General features: G+C 35.4%; 1 protein-coding gene across 7 annotated transcripts in view; it reads right to left on the reverse strand.

The window, feature by feature from the left end:
• Positions 1 to 9,227: 9,227 nt before the first annotated feature.
• The window catches only part of Pvr (PDGF- and VEGF-receptor related), a 52,419-nt gene continuing 34,468 nt past the window's right edge, over positions 9,228 to 27,178 (reverse strand). For 5 of the 7 annotated variants that reach the window (XM_074109366.1, XM_074109376.1, XM_074109385.1 and 2 more), the window contains 6 exons: positions 26,909 to 27,063; positions 25,497 to 25,619; positions 23,175 to 23,344; positions 21,136 to 21,280; positions 19,464 to 19,653; positions 12,196 to 15,612 (listed from right to left, as the gene is read on the reverse strand). In XM_074109366.1, the coding sequence (XP_073965467.1) occupies positions 15,209 to 15,612; positions 19,464 to 19,653; positions 21,136 to 21,280; positions 23,175 to 23,344; positions 25,497 to 25,619; positions 26,909 to 27,063 (1,187 nt within the window). In that variant the 3' untranslated portion in view covers positions 12,196 to 15,208. Of the gene's footprint in view, positions 9,651 to 12,195; positions 15,613 to 16,759; positions 16,812 to 19,463; positions 19,654 to 21,135; positions 21,281 to 23,174; positions 23,345 to 25,496; positions 25,620 to 26,908; positions 27,064 to 27,178 lie in introns of those variants that run through there. The other 2 variants (XM_074109391.1, XM_074109397.1) reach the window with 2 other exon arrangements.

Raw genomic sequence — 27,178 nt, forward strand, 5'->3', positions numbered from 1 at the left:
AGAGCTATTAAAAAGGCAGTAAGAGAAGGCTTAGACATAGAGGAAACTTTACAAACCTTCCTGCTCAATTATCGTAACTGTGAGCAAGGTACTACCGGGGAAACTCCAGCCATGTTACTGCAGAAGCGACCTCTGCGCTCGAGATTAGACTTGTTAAGAGCCACGAGGACAGTAGAAGCGAAAGTGCATGCTAGTCAGAAAAAAACAAATAGAATCAGCTGGGGGAAGCCGACCTAAGCAAGTAGATGAAGGTGATCCAGTATGGATGCGCGAATTTAACGTGAGGGATAGATGGGTGCCTGGCACTATTTCCAAGGTAACGGATCTCGAAATTTTGTAGTTACAAAGGAAAATGGTACCACATGCAATAGGCACTTGGATCAGTTAAAAAAAAGAGTCGTCTATTGTGTGCCGAATTCAGATTCGTCAGACGTTGAGCCGGAAGGGATCTCAGACAGGGAAACCGTATCGCCGGAACCGGGACCATCGCAGCCCGCTAGTACGACGGCGCCCGCACTGACACAAGCCCCAGTTCCGGAGCCGAAACGTATCAGGAGACCTCCTGTCCGTTATGGTTTCGAATTTGACTGAGATTGCTAAATTTTCGGTTTTAAGAGGCATTTAGTTATTGTTTAGTTTAAAGTAGTTCTTTGTTTAGTTCCTTACTTTTGTTTGTATTATTTTAAGTTAGGTACAGTAAGTTAAGAGAGAGGGTGTTGTATATTAGTTGTCTATGAGAGTGTTTCATAGCAACCGTTGTTGATGATTATATTTCGTTTTACAAAAGCATAGTATTTTATTGAGAAATGCATATTCAATGATGGTATCAAATGGATACACAATAAACTATAATCTTGCGAATAAAAGATCAGCACAACTTTGACATGACTTTTATAATATAACGTTTCCTTGACATAGAACAGAAAAAGACAAACCATAGACAAACATAAATCGAAACAAACCTATTAGCACAATAAATAATCTAACAGATAGTGACGGTGATGAAGGTGCTTCTAATAAATTGTAAACTAGGGCTTTAGCAAAAAAGTATTTATTTTCAACGCCTTGCCTGTCTTCTTCGTGGGCTTGAATCGACGTCGGATCGTTCTTCTCAATATCAACTTGGATGAGGTCGTATTGTTCAAATAGTTTCTCTAAATTTTGTATACGAACCCTTATTTCGGCAATTTTGGAGTGATTGTTTTTATCCGTCACATAATTCAGTATCCTGGTTATCCCACCTTTTATCGAAGCACGTTTGGTTTTCATTTCTGACAGCTCTTCCATTTTGTCTCGGGATGAAATGATATGTGAGTAATTTAATATTCTTTGCACTAAATTTTAATTTCACTGATTCTAAATTGAACGAAGGACCAAATGTTTAAAATTGTAAACTAATTAATGTAATAATAATTGGGTTTAAATAAATAAATATCCTTGAGAGGAAAATAAGACACCCGTTCTCTTGAATGACATTTAATGGTGTCTTTTTAATAATTTAAATTACGAATTATTTCATAAACAATAAAAACATAAAAAGTATAAAACTAAATAAAAAAGGTTCAATCTTGAACAAGATGTACCTATTAAATATGATTTTAATCTAAACTTTGTTTTCACGCCCGTAATAACAGACTTTGAAAGCCACACGTAAAAACCTCATGCAACAGTGGCGCCATCTAGTAACACAAAAAACGATAGCACTCATTGTCATTTAACTGGTATAAAATTGTTCCTTTTTCAAATTTTCCTACGAATAATCACCTTCTTTTCTGTTTTTTCTGTTTACAGGGCGCGTTAGCGTTGGAAGACCTATTCGGCAGTGTATTTGGATAACTGTAAATAAACAATTTTTGATAAGTTTTTGTTTTATTTTAGTATTTATTGAGCTGATGAGCTTACTCTGATGTTGCCGTGTAGCATCGTCTTATTCACCCTTTATACTTTGTACTCATAATCCTAGCAATTTTGAGATTAATGTCACTTTTGCACACAATTTCTGAGCCAGAGGGAATCGTTCGATCAATTCAATTATATCAGTTGTACACGTACAACTACAGGTCCTGTGACCATAAGGGCTATATTTCACCGGGACACTATGGTGGCGCAACAAAAATGTATGCAGCTCTATGAAGGGTATCTCACCTGGTGTCCAGTTGGTTGCGCATAGCTGCATACATTTTGTTGGTGGCGGCGACTGGTTGCGCCGCCATGTGTCCCGGTGAAATATAGCCCTAAAGAGAGACGTGTGGCAGCGAAAACCTAATATAATTTCGTCCCTTTCGGTGTCGAGACCCTTGGTCCGTGGGGCCCAGGAGCACTAAGCCTCTTCAAAGAGATTTCGAAGAGGCTTATCGATGCCACCGGTGATCGAAGAGCTGGCAGCTACCTCGCTCAAAGAATTAGCCTAGCGATTCAACGAGGAAATGCTGCCAGCATCTTCGGCACAATGCCGCAGGGGCCTTTTTTAGATATAGCTTAGTTTTTAATATAGTTTTTAAGTTAGTTTGTAATATTTAGTATTATTTCTGCGTTTTGATTTATTTCTATCTTAATAAACATTTACAATTTATGGTTAGGACATGAAAAGAAGATCCTTGTTTGTACAAGCGATTTGTATCGCTATGTAATTATATATTATTATGTACTATATTGCTCTTGCCTAAGAATCTCTTTTCCTCTATGCAACTACATAAATATTGGTGTGAAACGACGCTGAATCTGGATAGATAGGATTCTTTTGAATTACTAATATTTTATTACCCAGTTACATCGTACGCGTTATCAATAAATGTTTAAATATGATAGCAAGCTAGTTAGGGCTCCGTACCCAAAGTGTAAAAACAGGACCCTATTACTAAGACTTTACTGTCCGTCCGTTTATCTGTATATCTGTATGTCAGCAGGCTGTATCTCGTGAACCGTGATAGCTCGAAAGTTGAAATTTTCATAGACGCCGTTTTGTCACTAAATTAGTTTTAAATATGTATTATTGATTATGTGTATGTTAGTTTCTAAGGTATTTGTTGTATGAGCCAAGTTGCCCGAAATAAATGGATTTATAATTATTTGTTGTTGTTTTTTACTTTTCACGGACGATCATGGAATTCTTTTTATCCATAAAAGGATGCAAAGGATATGAGTATGTGTGAAGAAATTTTATAGAAAACAACGCAGGATTCATTAAATTTAAACTATCGGGACATTAAAACATATTTTGTACCTATTAAAGCACAGAAATCTTCTCCTGTCCCTTGATGCATTAAAATAAAAGAAATATGCGCAGTCAAGCTACAAATGTTAAACGTTAGCGTCAAGCGTTTTGTACAGTCAAGTAAAAAAATAAACATCTTCTGAATTCACTCAAAGGTAGGTATCACCCACAGTCGAACAAATTGAATCATGACCCAGGGTGGAAGGAATACCTTTGTGCTACTAATGTCATGTTAACATCTCATACCTACTTTTGTCAAGGAAGTCTTAGTGGAATTGATTAAGCATTAAAAGGGAGGAACTGGGTCATGGTTCAATTTGTTCGACTGTACGTACAGTCGTACATACCATGACATCATTACGTCGGAATAAGGATCTCCCCAAATCGTCCGACGCGGAATCGGCTTTAGCCGACCAAAATAGTATTTTTTTATCGAGGGACTAAAATAAGCCAATATATACCCGAGTTGGTTAGCCACCCGAGCTTTAAGGATGTCTATTTATCCGAGGGTTTATATTGACTTTTAGTCTCGAGGTAAAAACTCTATTTTTCACTTCGATTGCGTGAAAAAAAATATCTGTGAATGAATCTAATTCCTTATTCCATTTTCATTATATAACGCATTCGCGTTTCTTATTCCACCAGTCCATAAAACTTGCATAGGTTTTAAATAAATCTTTCTAGATATCGGCGGCAAAAGATTATCAATTATGTCTTTTGTTCTTTGCTCGACATCATAACATAATGTTCACTATCACTGGACGACATTGTGAGAATAATCAATTTATTTTTATCGTTTATGATTTACGCTCTACAACAATTTCATAGTTTTAGCGGTAAGTATTTTTTTCCAAACCAGACACACATATATAACAAAATCGCATCGGCAAACTGGAATAAATAGAATGGCGCCACCTTCTATGCGGAAAAAGCATAGAACTAAGACCACGTAGAATAAGAACGTAAAATTTTCGTCATGAAAATGGCCCACACAATCTTATTTTATACCAAAAACTAAGCAAGTACTGGCTGTTTGAGTTTATCGAAGTCACTCGAAGTAAATTAAAAAATAATTACTTTTACTCCCTAGGGACTAAAGTACTCACTTTACTGCCGCCTCGTAAGGTTATATTGACATCCTTTTAGAGCATGAGACGTGAAAACGCTTTTATGTCCACACAATAAGCGCTCTTATTCCCGTCTTCCCGTCGGTAAACGTCGTTTCGCGTCGGCCGAGCCGATCGACATCTTTTTCGAAGAGTTTTTTGATTGGCTAAAGCCGATTCCGCGTCGATGGGTTAGGGGAGACCCTAAGAAGGGCAACGAGGTAGACATTTTTGAAGCGTTGTTTATGTAGCTATATATTCTTAACCGACTTCAATAAAAGAGGAGGTTATGAATTCGGTTGCATTTTTTGTATTTTGAACCGATTTGAAAAAAAAAAGTTTTCATTTAATGGGAATATTTTCAATTTTAGGTCCCATTATCACCAAATTACCTATGGGTGATTCTTCAACTATTATGGGAATACCATTATTTTATGATAAGGAGCAAACGAGCAGACTGATCACCTGATGGGAAGCAACCACCGCCGCCCATAGCCATCCATAACATATGTAGGCTGAGTTACGGGGTGCTTTACCGGCCCTTTGAGAAATACTTGTAAGTAGCCTCGTTTTTTGAAGATCCCCAAGTTGTATTGGTCCGGAAGTACTGGCGCTGCAAGCTTAAATTTTCACCGTGCGTGGCAAAAAGTTCCACAAGATCTATAACTATATCTATTCTATATACATATAATAAATCTGTAGAAAGTCGGTGTCTGTACATTAGAAATATTTGAGAAAAACTGCCACCAGTGGCCTTTATTAGGCCAATAGAACCTAAAACAACGTTTTTTAGAATTATTGTCTGTTTGTCGGTTTGTCTGTGCATACGTTCACGCTAATCTCAGAAACGGCTTAACTTACTTCTTACCTTAACTTTACTACTTACATTACTACTTAACTTAGGATGCGGTTTTCATTGATGTATTATCGTTGTCTTGGGTTAACATTTAGTATTTAGTAATAGCTCGTTTTATGCTCTTGTTGTACAATCTACTATTCACGGTTTTTGGAGTAGGTTTTTTTCTTGTTATGAATTTATTTTAAACTCTAATGTGTCGTAGCGTAACGTAAATTGCATTCTTCTTCATGTTGTATTTGCTGGTGATTTCTAGATTTTCATTTAGATCGAATTGCTCCTACACTACACCCTATCACATAAAGATCTTGAAGGCACTTGTACGTTGAGAGCGCTTTTCACTTTAGTTCCTTCACTATTGTTATCCCAGTGTGTAGTTTTTGTATGAAGTCTTTGCCTTGATTCTGCTGGAGAAAAAATCTACAAAATATGAAACATCAATATATGGGAGTATACTACACAGGCTAGTTGATTGATATTGATATGGACAAGTAACGCACTGCCTCGTACTGCCTAAGAAAAAAGTTGAGATCAGCTAAACGCTCAGTGTGCAACGTATATAAGCCAATAGTAGATTGTACAACAAAAACATAAAACGAGCCGTTTTACCCGAGACCCGAGCCGGCACGGTGAGGTTGGATAGACACTTCGAGAGGAAATAGGTTTAATGGTAGAGTTTTACACTCTGCTTTTCACTTCGATGGCGAAGAAATGAAATATCAACAGTGGAAACAATTTATTCACTTACTATGTACCTTTTATTGTTCATGCATTATTATACCTATAATTATATTTTTTTAGTTTTATTGATCTATTTTGATTGATTTGATTGGTATTTAGTTTTATATAAATTAAAAATTATTAAAAAAAATGTAGAAACTTCTTTGTTTGTGGCTGTTTACACCTGATTGCCTTGGTCTTAGACGAAGATTTTACTTTATGCTGGATTAAGCGACATAAAATGTATTTTATGCTCTAGTGATTTTTACATTGTGATTTTCGAACAAAGTGCCACTTAGCATAACCACCCAGTCTTATGCCATAGAATTTTAAGCCAAACGTCCAGCCCCGTGTACATCCTGAGCAGTTTTCATTTACTTACTTTATCTCTAAACTTGCTCTAGTTCTATTTTGCTACGACATAAGTTGGTGCCACTTGTTCTGGATAACCGCGAAGGATTCTATAATTGAATCACGAGCGTCAGGAGTGATTCTAGGTTAGAATCCTGAGATCAGCAAGTTGAATACACGAGATGCAAAAACTTTGTCTCGTGTGACACATACAATTTTTACCTCAGCAGCGAGAACATAATTTAAATGTAACATAAGACTAAAACCACATATACCTACCTGTTTACAAAACAAACACATTTTTTTAAAATAGAATCCGATTATTATCAATATAATAATTACATTTAAAACCATAAAAAGAGTCAGTAGCTACAATACAAATCGCATACTCATAACATGCAATCTTAACTTCTTGTACTATGTCACACTTATTTTTTAATACTGCAAAAGCCTCATTCGGGGTAATTGAAAAGGTTGACAATTAAACCTTTAATATGATTTTTATTAAGATTTCTATTACATAATAATAGATTTGTTAAAAAAACTTTCAATTAACAAATATTATACTGTAGAGCAGTACGGAATTCTTTTATAAAAAAAAAAAACTAGAGAAGCGGCTTTCGTGCACGAGGTTGCATACTTTATTAAAAGATCGGCAAAAACATTTGGAAATATTTCGATATATTTTTAAAACCAAACATTTAATTTAACGACAAATTTGATCCTATCTCTTGCTTTTTCGAGTTGAATGAAATGACAGATCAAAGTAAAGTTCAATATTTGGAATTCAGTGAGTAGACCCAACACTGTACTCAGCATTTAAAAAAAAATGTTACTTTGTCTCACGGAGTGGCAAAATGCGATTGCTCACTGATTCTCTAGCAAAGCCTGTTTGAGGTGCTGAGGTGAAAATGTTTTATATGCTCTAGTCACTGCGTATAAAATGTAATACATAAAAATGAATTTTGATGTAGGTATTTTATTTTATACGGAGATTTTACTTTATGCTGGATCTAGGTGACATAAAATGTATTTATCTCTTCTCATGCTCGTAAATTTGGTGTTTATGCTGGATCTAGGCGACATAAAATGATTTTTTATGTACTAGTGCATTAAATAAAATCTTTGTCTAAGACCAAGGTAATAAGGTGTCAACAGCTACAAGCAAAGAAGTTTCTTTATATTTTTTTAATACATTTTTTATTTATATAAAACTAATCAATCAAAATAAATCACTAAAACTAAAAAAAATATAAGTATATAGTAATGCATGAATAATAAAATTTACGTAGTGAATGAACAATTGTTTTTACTGTTGCTATTTCATTTCCTCGCCATCGAAGTGAAAAGCAGAGTGTAAAACTCGAGCATTAAATCCATTTTCCCCTCGACGTGTCTATCCACCCTCGCCGTACCGGCTCGGGTGGCTATATGAACGTCTTGGGTAAAATGGCTCGTTTTATGCTCTTGTTGTACAATCTACTATTTATGGTCTAGTCACTAGAGCATAAATAATGTGAACTTTTCGAGCATGAGAAGTAAAAAACATTTTTATTTTTTTTATTTTATTCGACTGGATAGCAAACGAGCAAGTGGGTCTCCTGATGTCCAAACTGCTCAGGATGTACACTGGGCGGGGCATAAGTCTGGAGGGTTATGCTAAGTGGCACTGTACAAAACTCACAAATGTAAAAAATAAATTACTAACACTAATAATATAGGTATACCAGAATCTAATGCTATTTTTAAAAGTAATAAAATTGTGATTTTGATATGGCAACTGTCAACTGGCAGATGTGTCAAATAGTTTATTTACCGTTGCTTACATTTTGTAATTCGTCCTCAACGATTGTTATCTGGTGAAAATGTCGAGAAAACCACTTAGATCCCAAGTGAGGAATATTGTTTACAATGTGTATAATACAATAAGCAAAGAAGGAGGGGTAAATCAAACACAATCTTTGATTTTAACGCGTGTCGTGGAGTTGACTGGTAAGTTGAAACGAACTGTTTTGATACTTTTAGGTTTAGGTACATTTTGTCTTACATAAATGCTACTTATTACAGGAGTTCCCAGCACTACCATACGCCGAATTATAACTGAGGACACCGCTAATGATTTTTGGAATAATTTTCTAGTTCTGGATGATATTTCAAGTACTCATTATAATATATAAATTTGTGAGAAAGAATGGTGTGTTTATTATTTTATTTGTGAGCAATAATCATAATACCTTACCCCAGCAATATACAAACAACCACTTCATAATTAGACTAACCCAATCCAACCTACTCGACTCGATGGAACTAGATTTAAGGGCTTCATTATGTAACGATTGTATTAATTAAAGAATATATACATACTATAAATAAAAAGATAAATATACATACAGACACTCACTTTATACGGCACGGTACCTCAATTGCCTACCGATGATAGGGGTTCAAATACCGGTAGAGACATATTTGTGTGATGAGCACAGATTTATGCTACCAAATCATGGATCTTTCTAAGTTTTTAAATCCATATTTCTTTACATATTTCTATATAATTATACAAGGTGTTAATTATATACTGCTGACGTGTATATAGTTGTCTAGTGCCGTTGTACACGAATAGAGCTTAGTTTGAGTCATGGTATGTATAAAATTGTCCTCAGATAGTATATTAAATTTTTATCCTATACTGGTAGTTGAATATAATAGACCTCTAGTGTCATATATATATTTTGTTAATAATCCTAAAAGCACAAAAAAATACAAAGTCGCCGAATCATAAACTTCCTCATTTTTTTGAAGTCTGTTAGAAATATATATATACAGTATCAATGCCGTTTAGTCCAATTTCCCCAGTATTGCCCTCTACAATTTTTCATTTCCCCATTTGCCATGAGATTCTGGTACACCTATAACAGCTTATAGAAGTGAATAATATATAATGTTAAATGGTATACTCGTAGCCAAATAAAAACAAGGCATATATATTTTGCTTTTATTGAACAAAAAACAATAAAAAAATACTTACAAAGATCCTAACATAGTAAACCGTCAGTTGCCTTTTCAGTGTTTTCCACTCAACGAAAAGATAAACATCACGTGGCCCTCAGCTTCCGAAAAATCCACTTGACTAGTCATTGAATATTCATTATAGAGAAACACCGACGGCCTTTTGACTACCAAAACTAATTCCTCGTTGTGCGTGTCTTGGAGCTCTTTGTACGTCATGGTTGGTCAATCGAACAATGCAGTGCCACGGGTATCATTTACTAGTCCATATAAGAAAGACGAGCCGTCAAAAGGTGGCAGTTTCAAACTATGTATATAGACCTAAAGGTACTGGTTGCGGTGCTGTGTGTGACGGTGGTCAGGTGTGCTGGTAACGCCACCTCTGCCGCCGTCGCTTCTGCCAAAGCGCCATCGGAAACAATCAGACAACAACCAGGTGTCAGTATACATGCCAATATTATTAAGTTTGTGTGTAAATGTTAGGTGAAAGAGTTAGTATGAAATTTGAAACATGTTAGGTTTCTACTTACTTAGATGTTTCACATGCGTGACAAGATGCTTTTTTTTCTTGGAAATAATAACGCACAGTGTTTATGTGTTTCTGTATTAATTAATAACGTATGAAATAGTGTAAAGTGAAAAATTTAAAGAGATTCGTGAATTAAGTACTAGATCAGTGCACTATTAAACTCACATTGTTTCTTTCACAGGCTCTCGCGAGTTTCGGAAAAATGTTAATTGATATACCCTTAGGAATAGTGGAAGCTTGTAAAGATGTAAGTCGATTTCAGTGTAAAAACATCCATCTTAGAGAATAAAATTATACAGTTCGCTTTATTTGAATTAAGATGTTCAATAAACTTTTTCAGGGTGTTGCAGCGATAGAGAAAACCTTTCTTGCCATCGTCAGAGGAATTTTCTAGAAATAATAGACTAGTTTCGAATACATTGATCACATGACATGTTTTGCGTTTTTATTTACCTAGATTCAGCAGAACGCTTGTGACAATCAAATATAATGAAATACCAGAAGAGTTAGCTACTATTATGCAAATTTGTTTTAACAAAGTGGGGCCGAAATTATAATAACAAACAAGTCATAACAGCTGTAAATCAACCGGCGTCAGTTCGATTCGCCATTGCTACGGAGTCCAACTGGAATTGTGGCAATATGTTGAAAACATTGATTTTCATAATGATTTTTGTGTTGGTTCTATGTGAAGATAAAATAAATCAAAAGGATAGCAAAGATGATGGAAATGCAAAACAATTAAATGAGACGAGTGCTAGTCCGCAAAAGCCACAAAATTCTAATGACGAGAATGAAGTTAGTGAAGTAAGTTGAAAGTTAAGTTAGAAACTATAGGTATTCTATTCACTTGGTTGTTCGACCATTGCAAAACTTTGGTTATTCCTTAACTTAACCGTAACTTGAGAATTATTTTTTTAAAACATGAATTATGAAACCAAGTGCATAACTTTATTTGTTTAAAGTTGCATTGAATTTTTTAAGCTCATAACGTTTTAAGTTATTCTAATGTTTAGCAATTAATATACAAGCATGAATTAAAATTCTCATATGATTTACAGGGTCTCAAAGCTGTTACCGACGGAGCAAAACAAATATTATCAGGAGTATTAGAGGTCAGCGTTTTGATGTGTTGATTATTTAATTTAATTATTATGGTAGACGACATACTGACTAATGCTAGGTTGAAAGTGACGATGACTCAGTTTTATAAAACGATAAGAAAGACAACTGTTATGATGACTCAAGTACATAATGTTATTGATTTAGCGTTTTCAGTGCAAATAAATAATCATTCTTCCCCAAATTGAAACGTTTAAAGAAAGATTTATATCTATTTCTGTCTATAAAAACTTAATTCGGACAAATATTCTTAATCAAAAATATCCAAATCGATCCAACTGTTCTCAAGTGATGCGCTTACCAAAGAACACATTTGAAGTTTTATCTAATTAACCCTTAATAAGGTAGAGGCGATTTAGCGACCACTAGCGAGCATTGACTTAGAAATTCGACCTTATTGTTTTAGTAATAAGATGAAGGACTACGGATTAGCCCGAAACATGTCGAGCTAAACTCGATTTAAGACGTGAGTTATCCGGGTCAATATATTTAATATTCATTGTAATTATTGAAAATACTACTAGCTTATAAAGCCGTGGTGGCCTAGTGGTTTGACCTATCGCCTCTCAAACAGAGGGTCGTGGGTTTAAGCCCCGGTTCGCACCTCTGAGTTTTTCGAAATTCATGTGCGGAATTACATTTGAAATTTACCACGAGCTTTGCGGTGAAGGAAAACATCGTGAGGAAACCTGCACAAATCTGCGAAGCAATTCAATGGTGCGTGTGAAGTTCCCAATCCGCACTGGGCCCACGTGGGAACTATGACCCAAGCCCTCTTGTTCTGAGAGTAGGCCTGTGCCCAGCAGTGGAACGTATATAGGCTGGGATGATGACTACTAGCTTTTAAAATATCCTTTGCCAGGTATGTATTCGATAGCTGTTTTTGATTCTGTGGTAGTATGCTCCAATAAATGAGGCCTTATTAAAAGTTAAGTCCAAAAAATAATTGATGTTTAGCTTAGTTTGTTTTTTCATTTCAAGACACATTTTCTAAATTATATTTTTACTTTACAGGTCGGATCAAGAATCATTAGTGCTATTACCAGAGTGAGTTATTGAAATTTTGTGAAGTTTACATGGTTATTTAAAATTCAATATTTCTGTATTGAGACCTTTTTTTCAGTGGTTTGAAGGCAGTCAGAATAATTAAAACCATCGCTACGGAAACGTCAAAGCACGCTCTTTTTGAAGTGAATGTTACAACATATAAATTAGAACCAGAATGAAGGTTTTAAAATGAATCATTAGAAAACAGCAGGATCTAAATTTTAAGGCGAAATATACAACTATGCGTAATATCACATTCAATTTATTTGAGTTCAGTAATTGAATAATGTATGCACTGTTTCTTTTTAAGATAAAATAAATTTATCTGAAGTTACAAAACATTATGCATAAGATACAATTGTACACAAGATGTACCTTCTTAATAATTATCTCGCTGGCTTATACGCTAAAATGTTGTATAGTAAATTTCAACTTCACATACGAGAAGTTATCGACCTTATTCATAAACTTTTGATAAACTTAGTTATCTTAACATAAGATTTGTCTGTCTCTGTCTGTCACTTTATTAATTGCATTCGCCAAACACAGAGAAAGCATGAAATTTAATATAACAGGTCTTAACTTTTTTATGAATAAAGGGATGTGTTTACAATAAGTATTACAAATACAGAAGGGTACAGTCAAATTTGTTGAATCGTGACTTCCCGGTCACGCAAAAAAACTTTCTTTAAAAGTCGGGTTGAACGTACGATTCATACATAGTATACTAACCTTATTGTTCAAAAATGCATCCACTGGATACCCAAATACCCGACATGCAGAGTATGTAGAAGCGCTATACGTCACTTCTCTGACATATGTATACACTTTTTCATAATAGTTGCATAGAAAAGTGGATACTTATGTCAGGGAACCGACTGTACTATTTTAACTATGTAAACCCATAATTACGGTGGTGAATACCTACATATACACAATGTTAAAACACAGACCCCCGTTAGTTGAACAAATAGGTACAATAATACCAATAATTAACTTGTGTTAATCTACCCTTGACCAACTTAATAATTTTTAAGTATTTTTCGGTTTCATAATTGATCACTAACTTGTGCCTGGATAAGTGATTTCCTTCTAAAACGATAACGCTAGGAGATTGGAATATAGTTTCATGGAACTAGTATAAAAGCTGAATAAGGCCGCGAAGCGATTCAACCGCCGTATAATCTGTACAAAATACTTAGCTACGAAGGCGGCCGCATGCACCAAGCACCTACACTGGACTACTGAAGTAATAAAGGTTAGTTCATAGATATATTTGCTTATATTATGTAGATATTTTGATAGCACAAAAGGCATGGCGGTTGCAATGCTTAGCTGCCTTACGGAGCTATCGTAATTTTAATTAGTCGATAATAGTCGTAATTTGAAATCAAAACGTATCGAAATCAGAATCTTTGCCACTTATCTAGGCTCACTGGGCTTTCTACAATCAAGTCGTTCCTCAGCCATAGCTCAGTATAACAAGTTTTCCCTACAGTACGGCCTACGCCTTTGAAGCTGGCCGATACCGCAGCCTCTACAGGTATTTACGCAAGTAAGGAAGGGTTGTCACAAAATGAAAATTTGGAAGTTAGATGTCTTTTACGAATCGGTACATATTGGTATTGCGAAATTATATAAAAAAAATGAATTAGGGGTGGCATACTTACAAGGGGTAAGAGGTATTAAAATTATACTATTTTTGAAATAAAAAAACTCTTTTTTCTACAAAATATACTTTCATAGATTAGTAACCGACAAATACTTCCGGTTTCTAGACTTAACGGGATTATAAAGTTCCTGTTATTGAATTTAATTATATGAAAAATAAATAAATATAATTACATAAATAGATGAAATCTTAGTTCCTTATTTATGCGAGATGAAGAATTGCACGCACTCACAGTACATGTCGTATGCACCATAATAAATTTTATTATAAATTTAAATGTTAAAAATGCGATAGCCCTAGAAGACTTGTCCCAGGCTACGGCGAGTACGCAAGAACGGCGAAGTATGCAGCTGGGGCTCCTCCCACCCGCGCCTCACCCCTCACGCCCTGCACGATTGCTCTGTCTAGACGTCTCCGTCGGATTACTGTAGGGAAACTTGTTATACTGAGGCCATAGTGTTTCAATAAGTTGACGTAGCTGTGTGGGCAGTATGATCATTTTTTTTTAAGTATATTAAGAGACTAGATGTTCCGCTTAAAACACACTTATAAACTATGAATATCAATAACGACTTAACTTTTACAACAACTCCAATTGGCTGCGAAATTAATACGCATCAAAATAAAACTCTGAAGAACGGTAACATAAAAAATACTCTCGATCTGTATTGGTACTTAAATCTATTCATTCTTAACTATAAAAGGTTGGTTGCTATGACATTTTGTGTGTAGGTATCTTCATAATAAAAATGTGCCAAGAAAATTCTAAATTAACAGTGCACTGCTATTTAATGCAGCACAGTATAGGTATATAGCTTTTGATCAAAACATACCTCCTTAAAACTCATAACATTAAAAGTGTATATGGATTAAACATTCAATTAAAATCTAAAGAATACGTTCAACCTATTTTTAACAAAATTACTATCATTAAATTTTTATGAAATATTTATTTTATATAATTTCAACATTCTTCATTCAATTTCATGCAACAAAACTATGCCACGTTCCAGTCATGCCATTATTTATAATATTCCACTTTTCTTATTATTGGTACTAAATACCACATCTTTAAACCCATTGAAAGTATGTTCGAAAACAGTGTATTTGCCTAAAAATAAAACTAATAATAATAATGGTGGGCCTCGTTATAACTGGGTTAAAGTTTAAGTATGTAAAACACAATTATATTTATCCACGTATTTCTTTGCAAAGTTATTCTTCTTAAATTCAAATATATCACAATCTTCTTCGCAGCCGAAATGTACACAAAATAACAGTAAACTTTGGTTCTTAAACAGACTAAGTACTTCAAGCCAAAAAACATTCACCTCTAGCGTAAAGCAAGATACCAAAACTGATGAGAATGATTCAAGGTCTCCAGGAAGAAAACAGATATACTTACTACTTACATAAAATACAGAATCATTCAGCAAAAGAGACAAGTCAGAGTATATAGTAGACATGCAATACAAAGAGTTCTAGAACAGCAACACATAGATAACTACATATTACCAAAATATACCAAGTTAAAAAAACATCAACACATAAAACCAATTATCGTTATCTCTCTGCAAAATTGACTTCACTTGACTAGACCATTTCCATTTAGGTTTACGTAATTATTAGCAATTATTGGAGATTTTTTGTCCAGTGACGGAAACGAAATGTATGTCGGGTTAGTCACAGCATTGTTCTGTGAGTTTTTGATATTGTTTTTCATTTCTTTTTCAAATACCTCGTCGGTTTCCTCGTCGATGCGGGGGTACATGTTGAGGTAGGGGGAGGCGTTGCCTTCCTGGTCTGACTCGGAGCCCGAACGTGCGCTCAAGTGGTTCAGTGTGAGCATAGGGGTGAGTTCCGAGCCCTGGCTGGCCGCGGATACTCTGGGGTTTAAGTTCCGTGGATCAAAGTCGAAGGCAGGACCCAGCCGCGGACTGAATATGGTCGAGTTGGGCGCTGGAGTCATTGCTAAGTACCCCTCGTCGTCTGTAATGAGAAAAAAACAATAAAATAATTTTAAAACATAAATCTCTACGTTTTAAGACTGCAACAGTAGCAGAAGTAACTTAAGACTAGGTATACTCGACAAAATCCAGTGAGTATCAAATTAAATCGACTAGTAGTTTAACTGCTAGCTATTTACCTACAGCAAGTGAATTTTAGCAGCAAAAAATAATGTCACCACTAAAAAAATTGTCAAAATGAACTAATTATTTTAAACCCAAAAATATTAAATGACCACCATGACGTTGACGCGATTCTAACCTAGCCTATCCCGTCAAAATAGGAAGGATCCCACCCCAATGCGCAACGCAAAGCACTTTAATTCATTCGCGGATGATGCTGATGCTAGGTAAGAGTACTTATTATAAATTTTGCATTCTTCTTGATTAACTTGATATTTGAAAAGGCACTAAAATTTTAGACATTTTTATTTATTGGTAAGAAAATCTGATGTTTCAGCGTAATTTGGGTGGTAATTTTATTTGTTCCCAATGAAATTTCCGGGTAAGCACTGGTTTATTCCTGAACTTAAAGCGACGAGAAAATAAGAGTTAAAAACAACAAAAATCTGTTTTATTTGGCTGTGATCTTTTACGGTTTTAAGTAATTGGAAATTCACGTGGAAAATCTGGCGATAAAAAAGAACCATCAACATGATTATGACTTGTTTGTTTTTGGCGCCGCAAAGAAAATATTGTACGGCGTAAATCTCAGATAGTAAATTCAGATTAAATTATTAGCGTACTGTATTTTTTTAATATGTTACATTAAGGGACTGTTTCACCATCCATTGATAAGTTTTAATTGACAGTTAAATGTGATGCCGTCTCCGTCTATTCGAACAAAACAAATAGAGACGGCATCACATTTAACCGTCAGTTAACACTAATCAATGGATGGTGAAACAGCCCCTAAGGTTTGTATCATGCCAAAACTCTTCCTGGCAGCAATCCTTATTTATTTCTGGTTAAAAGATCATTATTACATCTAACAAGCATAAACAAGTCGAGTCGAGTAAATTCAAAACTGTTAGTTGCGACAACATTTTACAAAGCATTTACGCTTAAACATGACTACAGAAAACTTTTTAGTTAAGTAAAACAACAATTATCATGCCACACAATATTACCCGTGGGAAGATGGTGTTGCTTGTTATCAAAACTGGGTACTTTCGGTTTTATCTAGAGATAACGAAGATATAATTAAGTTTTGTGTAAAAACAACAAAAGGCTCAAATAAATGAAAAGCATATATTTAAGTGTTTATGTCGTATGTACAAGTGTCTTGAACAATTGTATCGTTCCATTTACATATCAATGCTTTGTAGCTACGTGTCGTCCTCTGTAGTAGGAGGTTGACGTAAAACATGACTCAACTATAACACATAGTCGTCAATTAACGAGGTTCCTGCGTAATAAAATAAAGGAAGACCGAAGCTAATCTACAACTTTTTATTTCCTTCCGTCGTCGTCCGTCCGTCGTTGCTGTTTATGAAACCATTTCCTTTAGAATAAGTTTAACAAATGCGTTAGAAATGTTTACTTTTGTTATTGTACAATTATACTTCACTTGTTCTTCCGAAAGATTATCCTGTCATAATCTCTCGGAAGAACAAGCTCGTATAATTACAATTGAACTTCCCTTAGGTAAGTTTCTTTTAATAGTTAAATATACACGATAGCTGATACGTAAATACCTACTACATTTATTGCTTTTGTTTATAATTAAGTTTAAGTGTTGTTGTTAACCCTTAAGTTGACAAAATTTAAAAAAAGTTCATGATTAAAACCTCGTCGTTACATTATAGTCCAAAAAATTCTACATTCAATAAAAATACAAAAAGATAGTCTTGAAAGATGGGACTCGTGTGGCACACTTCCAATTTAAGGGTTAAGTTCAATAGGATCTGTAACTTAATGAGACCATTCATAGGTACTGGTGAACCAGTGAGCCGTCTGACGTCTGTTACTAAGTAAATTCCAATTACTCGTAAATGCGTCATTCCATAGAACGTCCTAAAAAATCTTAAGTTGGAGTATGAATTAAATGCTTTCGTGAATGTAAGGAATTAAACATAATTATGTATTATGCGAACTATACATTTTGAAATTAAATAAATGCGTTCAGCATTGAAATGTCCTTACCTACCGATAGAAGTTAGGCGCGCAACGTTCCTTACCTACCTTCAAGTCTATGTTCATGGACTAGTACCTAAAAATTGATTACTTACATATTGTGATGTTCAATAAAGAGACATATAATATTGTATTGAATTGAAAATGTAATAAAAGTAAGTTAGGTAATTAGGTGGTTATATAACTTCATTAGGAATCTGACGATTTGGACACTACGCTAACTGAATGTATTTTAAATGGGTGCCCCTTGAAATTTCGACAAACTAATTATCAAATTTCATTTCATCGAAAACGATACATCGAATATTCAATACTAATATTTTCTCTTGGAGTAGTTTTACTTCATCGAATAGTCATTAAATATTAAAACAATTATTAGAACAACAGTACAACGCTTATTTGCTTAAAAATACATTTTATCAACTATCCATGAGACAGAACAACTAAATATCGCTGTTTATTTCATCGAAGTATTATTATAAAACACTTTTATTTCATAGTGGATTACATATTATAACAATATATTCTACTACTTTTAGTGATTCAAGATTGAGTTCTGCATCTTTTGCATATTTTTTAACAAATTTGAAGGCTTGTATTCTTCTGAAAAATAAAATGAATATAGTTACTATTATTATAAAAATAGTTTTGGTTAAGTTAAAACTGCGACCCCAACAAAAATAATGCGCTACCAGGACAGTAGGTTAAGTTTGGTTAGAACTGCGACCCCAACTAAAATACATCGCTTCCAGGAAAGTAGGTTAGGTAAGGTTAGAACTGCGACCCCAACAAAAAAACCGCTGCCAGAAAAGTAGGTTAGGCTAGGTTATGTTAGAACTGCGACCCCAACAAAAATACATCGCTACCAGGATAGTAGGTTAGGTTAGGTTAGAACTGCGACCCCAACAAATATAAATCGCTATCAGGAAAGTAGGTTAGGTTAGGTTAGAACTGAAACCCCAACAAAAATAAATCGCTACTAGAAAAGTACATTACAACTGCGAATTCAAAAAAATCATTGAAGTTGTGAAATGATAAATATTAAAATAATATTATAAGATGTAACATTTACAACATTAAAAAAAAACATGAAATAATAAAATATGAAATGAATATCTGCCAAATAAACAATCTCTTAAATAATATTTCCAGAAATTAAAAATTGGTGATTTAAAAATACTCATTCTAATCATTCCAGGTAATGAGCATTCGATGAAATGAAAAAATATGAAACGTTGACTTTTAAATGATATTCGATTAAAAGCATGTCGACATTTCAAGGGTAAACCATTTTAAATGTACTATACCTATCTTGACATATACCTAGACGAGCGAAAATAAAAGTCCTGACTGACCAACCTTTAGACAGCCTGAAATTTTACATACGAGTTTACTTTACGATATAGACTAACTGATACCGCTTCTGGTCGAAATTATACGCATTATAAGGACTGGTTTTTCAACATTCAGGATTTTAGGTAGTCATGCAAAGCAGGGCTTGAAACTGTTACGTAAAAATGGTGGAAAAATTAGACCAAAAATTCTAGTACCTATACAGCGTATTTTGGGACCGTTTTCAAGTCCTGCTTTATAAAATGATTGACGTTTTTCGGACTTTTTGGGTGACGATTCGGTGAAATTGAGCGTGGACAGCGTGGACAAACTACCTGAGAGAATAATATTCTGGTTTTAACTTACCGTGTTGCAATGGTATCGTGGAGGGGTTAGGGTTGACGCCAAAGAAGAAGCCATTGGCGTCGTTAGCGTAGTGGTGTGGGCTTGGCGTGACCTGGTTGTTATAGTCCGGGGCACACACCCGCACCAAATAGTCTTCTCCCGTACGATCTGCGTTCTGATCCGCGCACGGGGCATTTAGCTCCACATAATGCTGAAAATTGCAATGATTATTTTAATTATTATTATTCATGCCATGAAGCAGCAGTGCTTGCACTGTTGTGTTTCGGCGCGGAGAGTAAGACAGCCGGTGAAATTACTGGCACTTGAGGTATCCCATCTTAGGCCTCTAGGTTGGCAACGCATCTGAAATCCCCCTGGTGTTGCAGGTGTCTATGGGTGGTGGTGATCTCTTACCATCAGGAGACCCACTTGCTCCACTTTCTCGTTTGCCATCCAGTGGAATAAAAAAAAATATTTATCGACTAAAATTAAAATTTTAGTTTGGTGTTTGGTGTATATTTGTATAGTTTACTGGTAAAAAACACATTAAAATCGCGCTACTACGCACGCACGCACGCACGCACGCACGCACGCACACACGCACGCACGCACGCGCACACACACACACACACACACACACACACACACACACACACACACACACACACACACACACACACACACACACACACATTATGATCAAATTTATATTATAATCGTCTCGATTTTTTTAACACTGTTAGGGTGAGGCCAAGCGAACGTAATTTTCCCAGCTGTGAGTAATTTCAGTTTCATACAAAACTCCTATTTGTGTAAAACTCGTTTTGCGTTGTCGTTTGGCTCAAACTGGACTTTTGTACAAAACCGAATGCAGAAGAAATTAAATATGCGACCGAAAATACGCGACTTACAGCTCAAAAACCGGCCAAGAGCGTGTCGGACACGCCCAAAATAGGGTTCCGTAGCCAGTACGAAAAAATTAAGTAATATTTTTCTAAGGATTTCGTATTTTATACGGAATCTTCCAAGTTTAGGTATATTTTATACTTTAGGTAGGCTGCTATTTAAGAGTAAAACTACTAATAATTCTTAAGCAAACTTAGCCGTTATAGTTTTCCTTGAAAGTTTGATATACTTACTACCATCCTGATTTTTTTTTAAATTTTCCACCCACCGGTTTAGATTTTAGAGGGGGGTGGGGGGACGCTCGATTTAAATGAAAATTTGCACTTTAAAGTTGAATATATCGCAAAAATATCAATTAATCGAAAAATCGTCTTAGCGAACCCCTAATGGTTTTAAAAGACCTATCTAATGATACCCTACACAATAGGGTTGGATGAGAAAAAAAAATCACCCACACTACGTCTATGGGAGGTAACCTAAAAAAAAATTTTTTTTAGTTTTTTATTGTACCAATTTGTCGGCATAGTTTACATATATATCCGTGCAAAATTACAGCTATCTAGAATTAATAGTCCCTGAGCAAAGCCGCGGACGGACGGACAGACAGAAAGACAGACATGGTGAAACTATAAGGGTTCCGTTTTTGCCATTTTGGCTCCGGAACCCTTAAAATTACGTTCGTTTGGAATCACCCTTATTATTAGAACAAGAAGAAGACTGTTATTTATCTTTGCTATCATCAAGTATCAAGTGACATGAAAAGGAGAAAATAAAATCGATTACTTACGTTGCGCACATTGTCTTCAAGGAAGGATCCAATGGTCTCTTGTAGTTCAGAGAAGGTTGGTCTCTTCCCTGGTCTTTGTTCCCAGCACGACCGCATCACTTTGTACAGCCGGTCGTCTGCATACTTTGGCTTATCCAGGCGATGCCTGCAATTTATTAAAAATAACTCCTGGTTAGATGTGTCTCGCACGCATAGGATCGTGGGTTAAAGCCAGGGCTCACATCTCTAAAATTTTAGAAATCCATGTGCGAAATTGCATTCGAAATTTACCAGCGACACAATTCAATGGTGTGTGTAGGGACTGAGCGCGCGTGGAAACTACGGCCCAAGCCCTCTCATTCTAAGGAGAGGCCTGTGCCCAGTAGCGAGACGTTTATAGGCTGGGTGATGATGAGTTGTGAACTTGTGGGCACAGTAATTACAAGCCCTTTAAAACAACATGTGCGCAGTTTTAAAGGCACAATCATCCTTCTTCCTTCCTGTTTGTTGGTTTGTTTGTTTGTTACTTCATCACGTCTTAACGACTGAACCGATTTAAATGAAATTTGGTATACAGATAGTCTGAATCCCGGAGAAGGACATAGAAAACTTTTTATCCCGGAAATAAACGAATTTTGCGCGGACGGAGTCGCGGGTAACGGCTAGTAAGAATTTTATTGTTGAAGATAAAGATAAATAATTGTCAAAAACCTTTTGGCAATAAGAGGAAAACTCTGTTTGCTAAAGTCTTTGTATGTAAGTAAGTAGGTAATCTCCGGAACTAGCTAATAAGCAGATTTTAAAACTGTTTCGCAGATAGAAAGCTGTATATTTATTTCAGAATTATAACTTGGTTACCGTCAGAAGCACATGATAAGTATGAATTATTTTTTTGAAGTTCCGCACCTCAGTCGGCAAAAACTTGTTTTTTCTTAACCGCCGGTAAGGTATATAGGACCACATACCATAATTCTAATTAAAATGTCTTATACTTTCTAATTCACGTAGGTAAAGTCAAGGAAACTGAATAACGTACCAGGGTGGAACCTTTTCATAATCAATTTCCCTATGATTTCTTTGGCAACTGTATGGGATGTCAACATGACATTAGTAGCTCAAAGGTTCCACCCTGGTACGTGATTCAGTTTCCTTGACTCTACGTAGACAGTTTGACAGTAACTACATCCACCTAACTCTTACAGTAGTCACAGAGTACAGTCACCAGTACCAATATCTGACACCATAGAGCATGCATTACGAGTATCTGATACTGCTCTGCTTCTAGGACCGGTACGACGTAATATCAGATATTTTTGGACGCTCTGCTGTGGTAGAGATATTAATACAGGTGATTGTTCGTCACTTTGGAGCATATTGACGCCACGTTCGTCATTTTGGACTTATGACGTCTAAGTCGCTATTTGTTCGCCAACTCAATCAACTAACTATTTATTTGTTTTAAAGCAACAAAAAATCTAATTTTACAGTCAATCGAAAATTAATCTGGTTTTCAGGGCTAAAATAAAGCGTTTTTTACTGGAGTCGTGCCTTCGAATTATTTTTTAATGGCGTCAACATCCCTATTGTAATAGTTTAACTACGTAAAACTGTTACTTGCGGAATCTGAGTGCACAGAGGAAAACCACAAATTAACCAACAAATTCTGTGTAAGTTTATATTTTTTTATTTTGTACAAAATAACAATTTATCCTTAAAGCCAATGAACTACTGCAAAATTATTAGAATGTATGTAGTTTAAATAGTTCGCCAAACGTTTTCGCGCTTATTCAATGGATGAACCAATTTTGATGTATTTTGGTAGGTATATAGACCTAGGATATGTTTTATACCGTAAAATAATATAAACCTTGCGGAATAGCGATTCTCGTCAAAGATATCGATAGCTTCGATAGTTTTAAGTTCTGTACAACAATAATCTCAATAGTATTTATAGTAACAAAAAGATTTTCTCCTGAACCCGCATCTCCTGGTTATACGCACCAAGTGCCCACCAACTGGGCCCAAGGGATCAAGCTCAAGGTAGATAAAAGTAGTCCTACCCTTCCAGCAGCCGCGGCAATAGATTCTGCGGACTGATTTCTGGATATGGTGTTTTTGCAAGCGAGAATAGCTCCCACAGCACGATGCCAAATGACCACACGTCGGACTGGGTCGAGAAAATGCGGTCCGTCATGCATTCTAAGGCTAACCACTTCACTGGTAAAGGACTCTGAAAGGAAACGGAATTATAATTGATTAATAACTGATTGATTGATACGCTTTGCGCAGATGAATTTTAAATATATAAAAACCGAACAAGTGTAAGTCGGACTCGCGCACTGAAGGTTCAGTACCTATACATTTAAAACCAAGTACGTACCTACTCATAATATAAGTTTGAGTTTCATAGTATTGAAAGTGAGTTACGGTTTTTTTCCTTTACTTGTTCTGTGAGACCTTAATTTTCACGAAATTTCATACTTTTATGGCAATAAGTAATTTCCCACGATTTTAATAATAGGTATAAAATATTATAAATGCACTTTAAAAAAAACAAATTGGCTTGTCACTGCTTCAAAGGATTGAAATCCTAAGTATTTGACACCAATGGCAATTTGATATCTACACGCGTTCCTGAGAAAACGATCCTGACAGACAGAGACAAATAAACAACGCAGTGGTCCTTTAAGGGTTGGCTTTTCTCTTTTTAACCGACTTCAAAAAAGGAGGAGGTTCTATGTTCCAATTGTTGTATTTTTTTATGCATGTTCGCCGATTACTCAGTCAATTGTGGACCGACTTTCAAAACGAAAGGGTACTCTTTTGAGGTGGTCCCAATGTCACCAAGTCAAGATCTGATGATGGGATCCTAAGGAAATCGAGAGCAACTCTCAAATTTTATAGGCACACCTATGGCGATTTTTTAGCATTAAGATAAACATTTACATTCAGAAAGTATCATTTGGTAAACTGGACCTGATGAAGAAGACCGTAGATAACCCATGGAACTGATAACAAATGGAAGAGTTTACGTCCCTAGTTAAGGATCAAATTGTTACTTAGTTATTATATATGTTACACACTCGCATGTTCATGTTAGTTTTCTGCCTATATAGGTATCCATAGTCTTTTAAAGTAATGTCACATTTTTAAATTATTACTTTACTTTATTAGTTATTACTTTATTCCTAAGGTTAGTTATATGTAATATTAACCTGTGGTAACTTTACTGGTTGGTGTATTAGCTAATTTTTCATTTGTAATCAGCCATATTGTACCGTTTGTACCCAAATAAACATTAAAACATTAAAACTCGTCAAAGCTAATTAATGTTCGCTCGTCTATAAATGATCATTATTCATATACCTAGATAAGTGACTAAGAAGGAGCTTTAAGTTAAGATTCTTTCGAACTGATCTGATGCTGAACCCGGAAGGTAGGCAACGGAACTCTGTTATAAAACAACGTAACTAAGCCGTGTTTGAGCTTCATTTTTTTTTGAGATAAAAACTTTGTTACGTGAAACCGAATAAGATCTACCATTTATGGAACAGCGAAGCAGGGCCTCAATTGAAGTCGCATTAACCTACATTTCACGTCGAGCGAAGCGAGCGCGCCACTGTAGCGGCCGGCGAAGCGCTAGGAGTAAGTAAATTTGGCCCTAATTGTAAGCGTCTCCACACATGTTATACACCTAATCTTGTTTTTTTTTTAACTTAAAGAGTTACTAACTATAACTATTATTTAGAGACAATAGACTCATGCGATGTGATATTCATAACGTGACTTATTAACATAAAGACTTGAAAAATTAATTGGCGAGCTTCGTGTACCGCCGTAATTATAATTAAGGCAAACCTGCAACTCAGTTCACCATCATTTCCAAATGTTTCAATTAAATTATGAAAATCCTCTAATCAAACTACAAAACATAAAATGGCAGGAATCAGAAAACAACAATTGTTCTTGCTCGGACTACCACAGGATAGTACTATCAATGCTCATAAAATCAATGGCCGGCAATATTTTTCATCTTTTTAACTTACCTTTTACATTTAATTGCCATCAATAAAAGTTACGATTAATAAAGTCTAGTCGACTCTATAAATAAATGAACTTGAGATATTGCTAGTGTCGTAGCAGATCGTTACTACCTCAATAAACTAGCTGCGTGATAAAATTGAATCACGCTATGATCACGACCGTCCGGCGGAGACGAGCACCGGTCAAGCAATAACTAACTCTATTGCCTACCAGACGCGAACAAATTAGCCAATACACATAGATAATAAAACTTTATGTCTGTTGTTTATGACGACCAAACAAACAACGTAGTTGCCACGACAACGAAATCGCGTAAGCATAGCAAAAACAAAACTTACATTCTCCTTCTTCTGGTACTCGTCGTTCTTGTAAATGCTTCGCGCCAGACCGAAGTCGCATATTTTGACGACATTGTCTTCGGCTAACAATATGTTTCTCGCAGCTAAATCCCCGTGAAGAATCTGTAAAGGGAAAGTTGAGTAATTCGGTAACAAACGCTTGCATCGGTTCTAATTAATACTAACATCAACATGTCTGGTACACTGTCCATTTGCGGTGGAACTGGTGCGGTATCAAGTAATTACCTACATACCCACATGTGTACATAATTGTGTCGGATTGCTACATCGGGCCGAGCTTGTAGTTCGAGGAACATAGACGTGTCGTTGGATAGCTCATTACGTTAGTACATACGCCACATAAATATTGTCCGTCGGTAAATATTTATCAGTCCGGTTAGAGATTTGAGGATGGGTTTTGGAAGTGCCAATAAAACCGTTATGAGGGCAGAGCGTCTTTAACAACGGAATAAAATATTTATACTTGTTCTATTGTTGTTTTACAACCGATTCTACAGAATGTACTCATTTGAACAACGATGTAATAGTTAATTGATTTTTATTTAACCATAAAATACTCTACTGCTATTTACATTGATTTATTTCTTTGTTTATATTTCACAAATTTGAATGTTTGCTAAATTAAAAACTTCGTTGGCAAGCTCGAGAATTTGAAGTCGATTGATTGCCCAATTAACTTCTTTCTACTGTAGTTAATTAGTTTTTTAATAAAATGCGCGTCAAGTTTAATATAGAAACGAATATTTCGAATGCTGTTACTATTATCATTTTTGAGATATTCTTAGAAAGTAAAAATATCATTACATTAAAAATAAAAACGTTTCTGGTAAACAAACATCCGGTTGCTTGACAGGCTAATGCCCAATAGATGACACCCTGCTGTCACCTCTATTGCTAATAGCCGAAAATTAGATGACATCTATTGGGATAGTGACGAGCATTTATACGTTTACCTAATACAATCTTCGGTCTATCGGAGCGCTAAAAACGTGTGAAATTGATTCAAGATTTGTTTAGTCATTATTAGATCGATTCGACTATTGCAACATTTTCTATTTGCTGATTACTTTCTTCCAATACCTGCTCACTACGTTGTTCTATTTATAAACATAATATATCATGCTTAGTAAAAAAATATATATGATATAATCTGATATTTCAATAAACGACAAAGCTCTTCCGTTTAGATTATAATGTCCATTTTTAAAGATTTTAATGAATCTAACTATGTACCTATGTATGTACTGTAAGTAAACTCTTTATTGCACATTAAAATAAAAATAGAAATACAGATACACAGAGAGAAGTACAAAGGCGAGCTTATCCCTAAAAAGGGATCTCTTCCAGCTAATGATAATGATAATGTAAGGGATGATGATTCGTTGACATACCTTTCTGCTAGCCAGATATTCCATTCCCCTGGCGATTTGGAAGGCCCATGCAAGGAGATCACGCGAGTACAGCGGTCGCGGCTTGCGTCCGTCGCTCACATAGTCACTCTCATAGTTGGAACGCCATTCAGGTTGCACGTAGCCCGTCTCTGATACTGCCAAAATTCAAGATAGGTTATATTTGGGTCAATTAACTTTTAAGCCGAGTTTAAACTTGCAAGAGAAATCGTGCAATTTGCATTACATTGCGAGGCCGTAAAGCCAACGATT

This window comes from Choristoneura fumiferana, chromosome 2 (assembly GCF_025370935.1).
Source record: "Choristoneura fumiferana chromosome 2, NRCan_CFum_1, whole genome shotgun sequence".
NCBI classification, from domain to species: Eukaryota; Metazoa; Arthropoda; class Insecta; order Lepidoptera; family Tortricidae; genus Choristoneura; species Choristoneura fumiferana.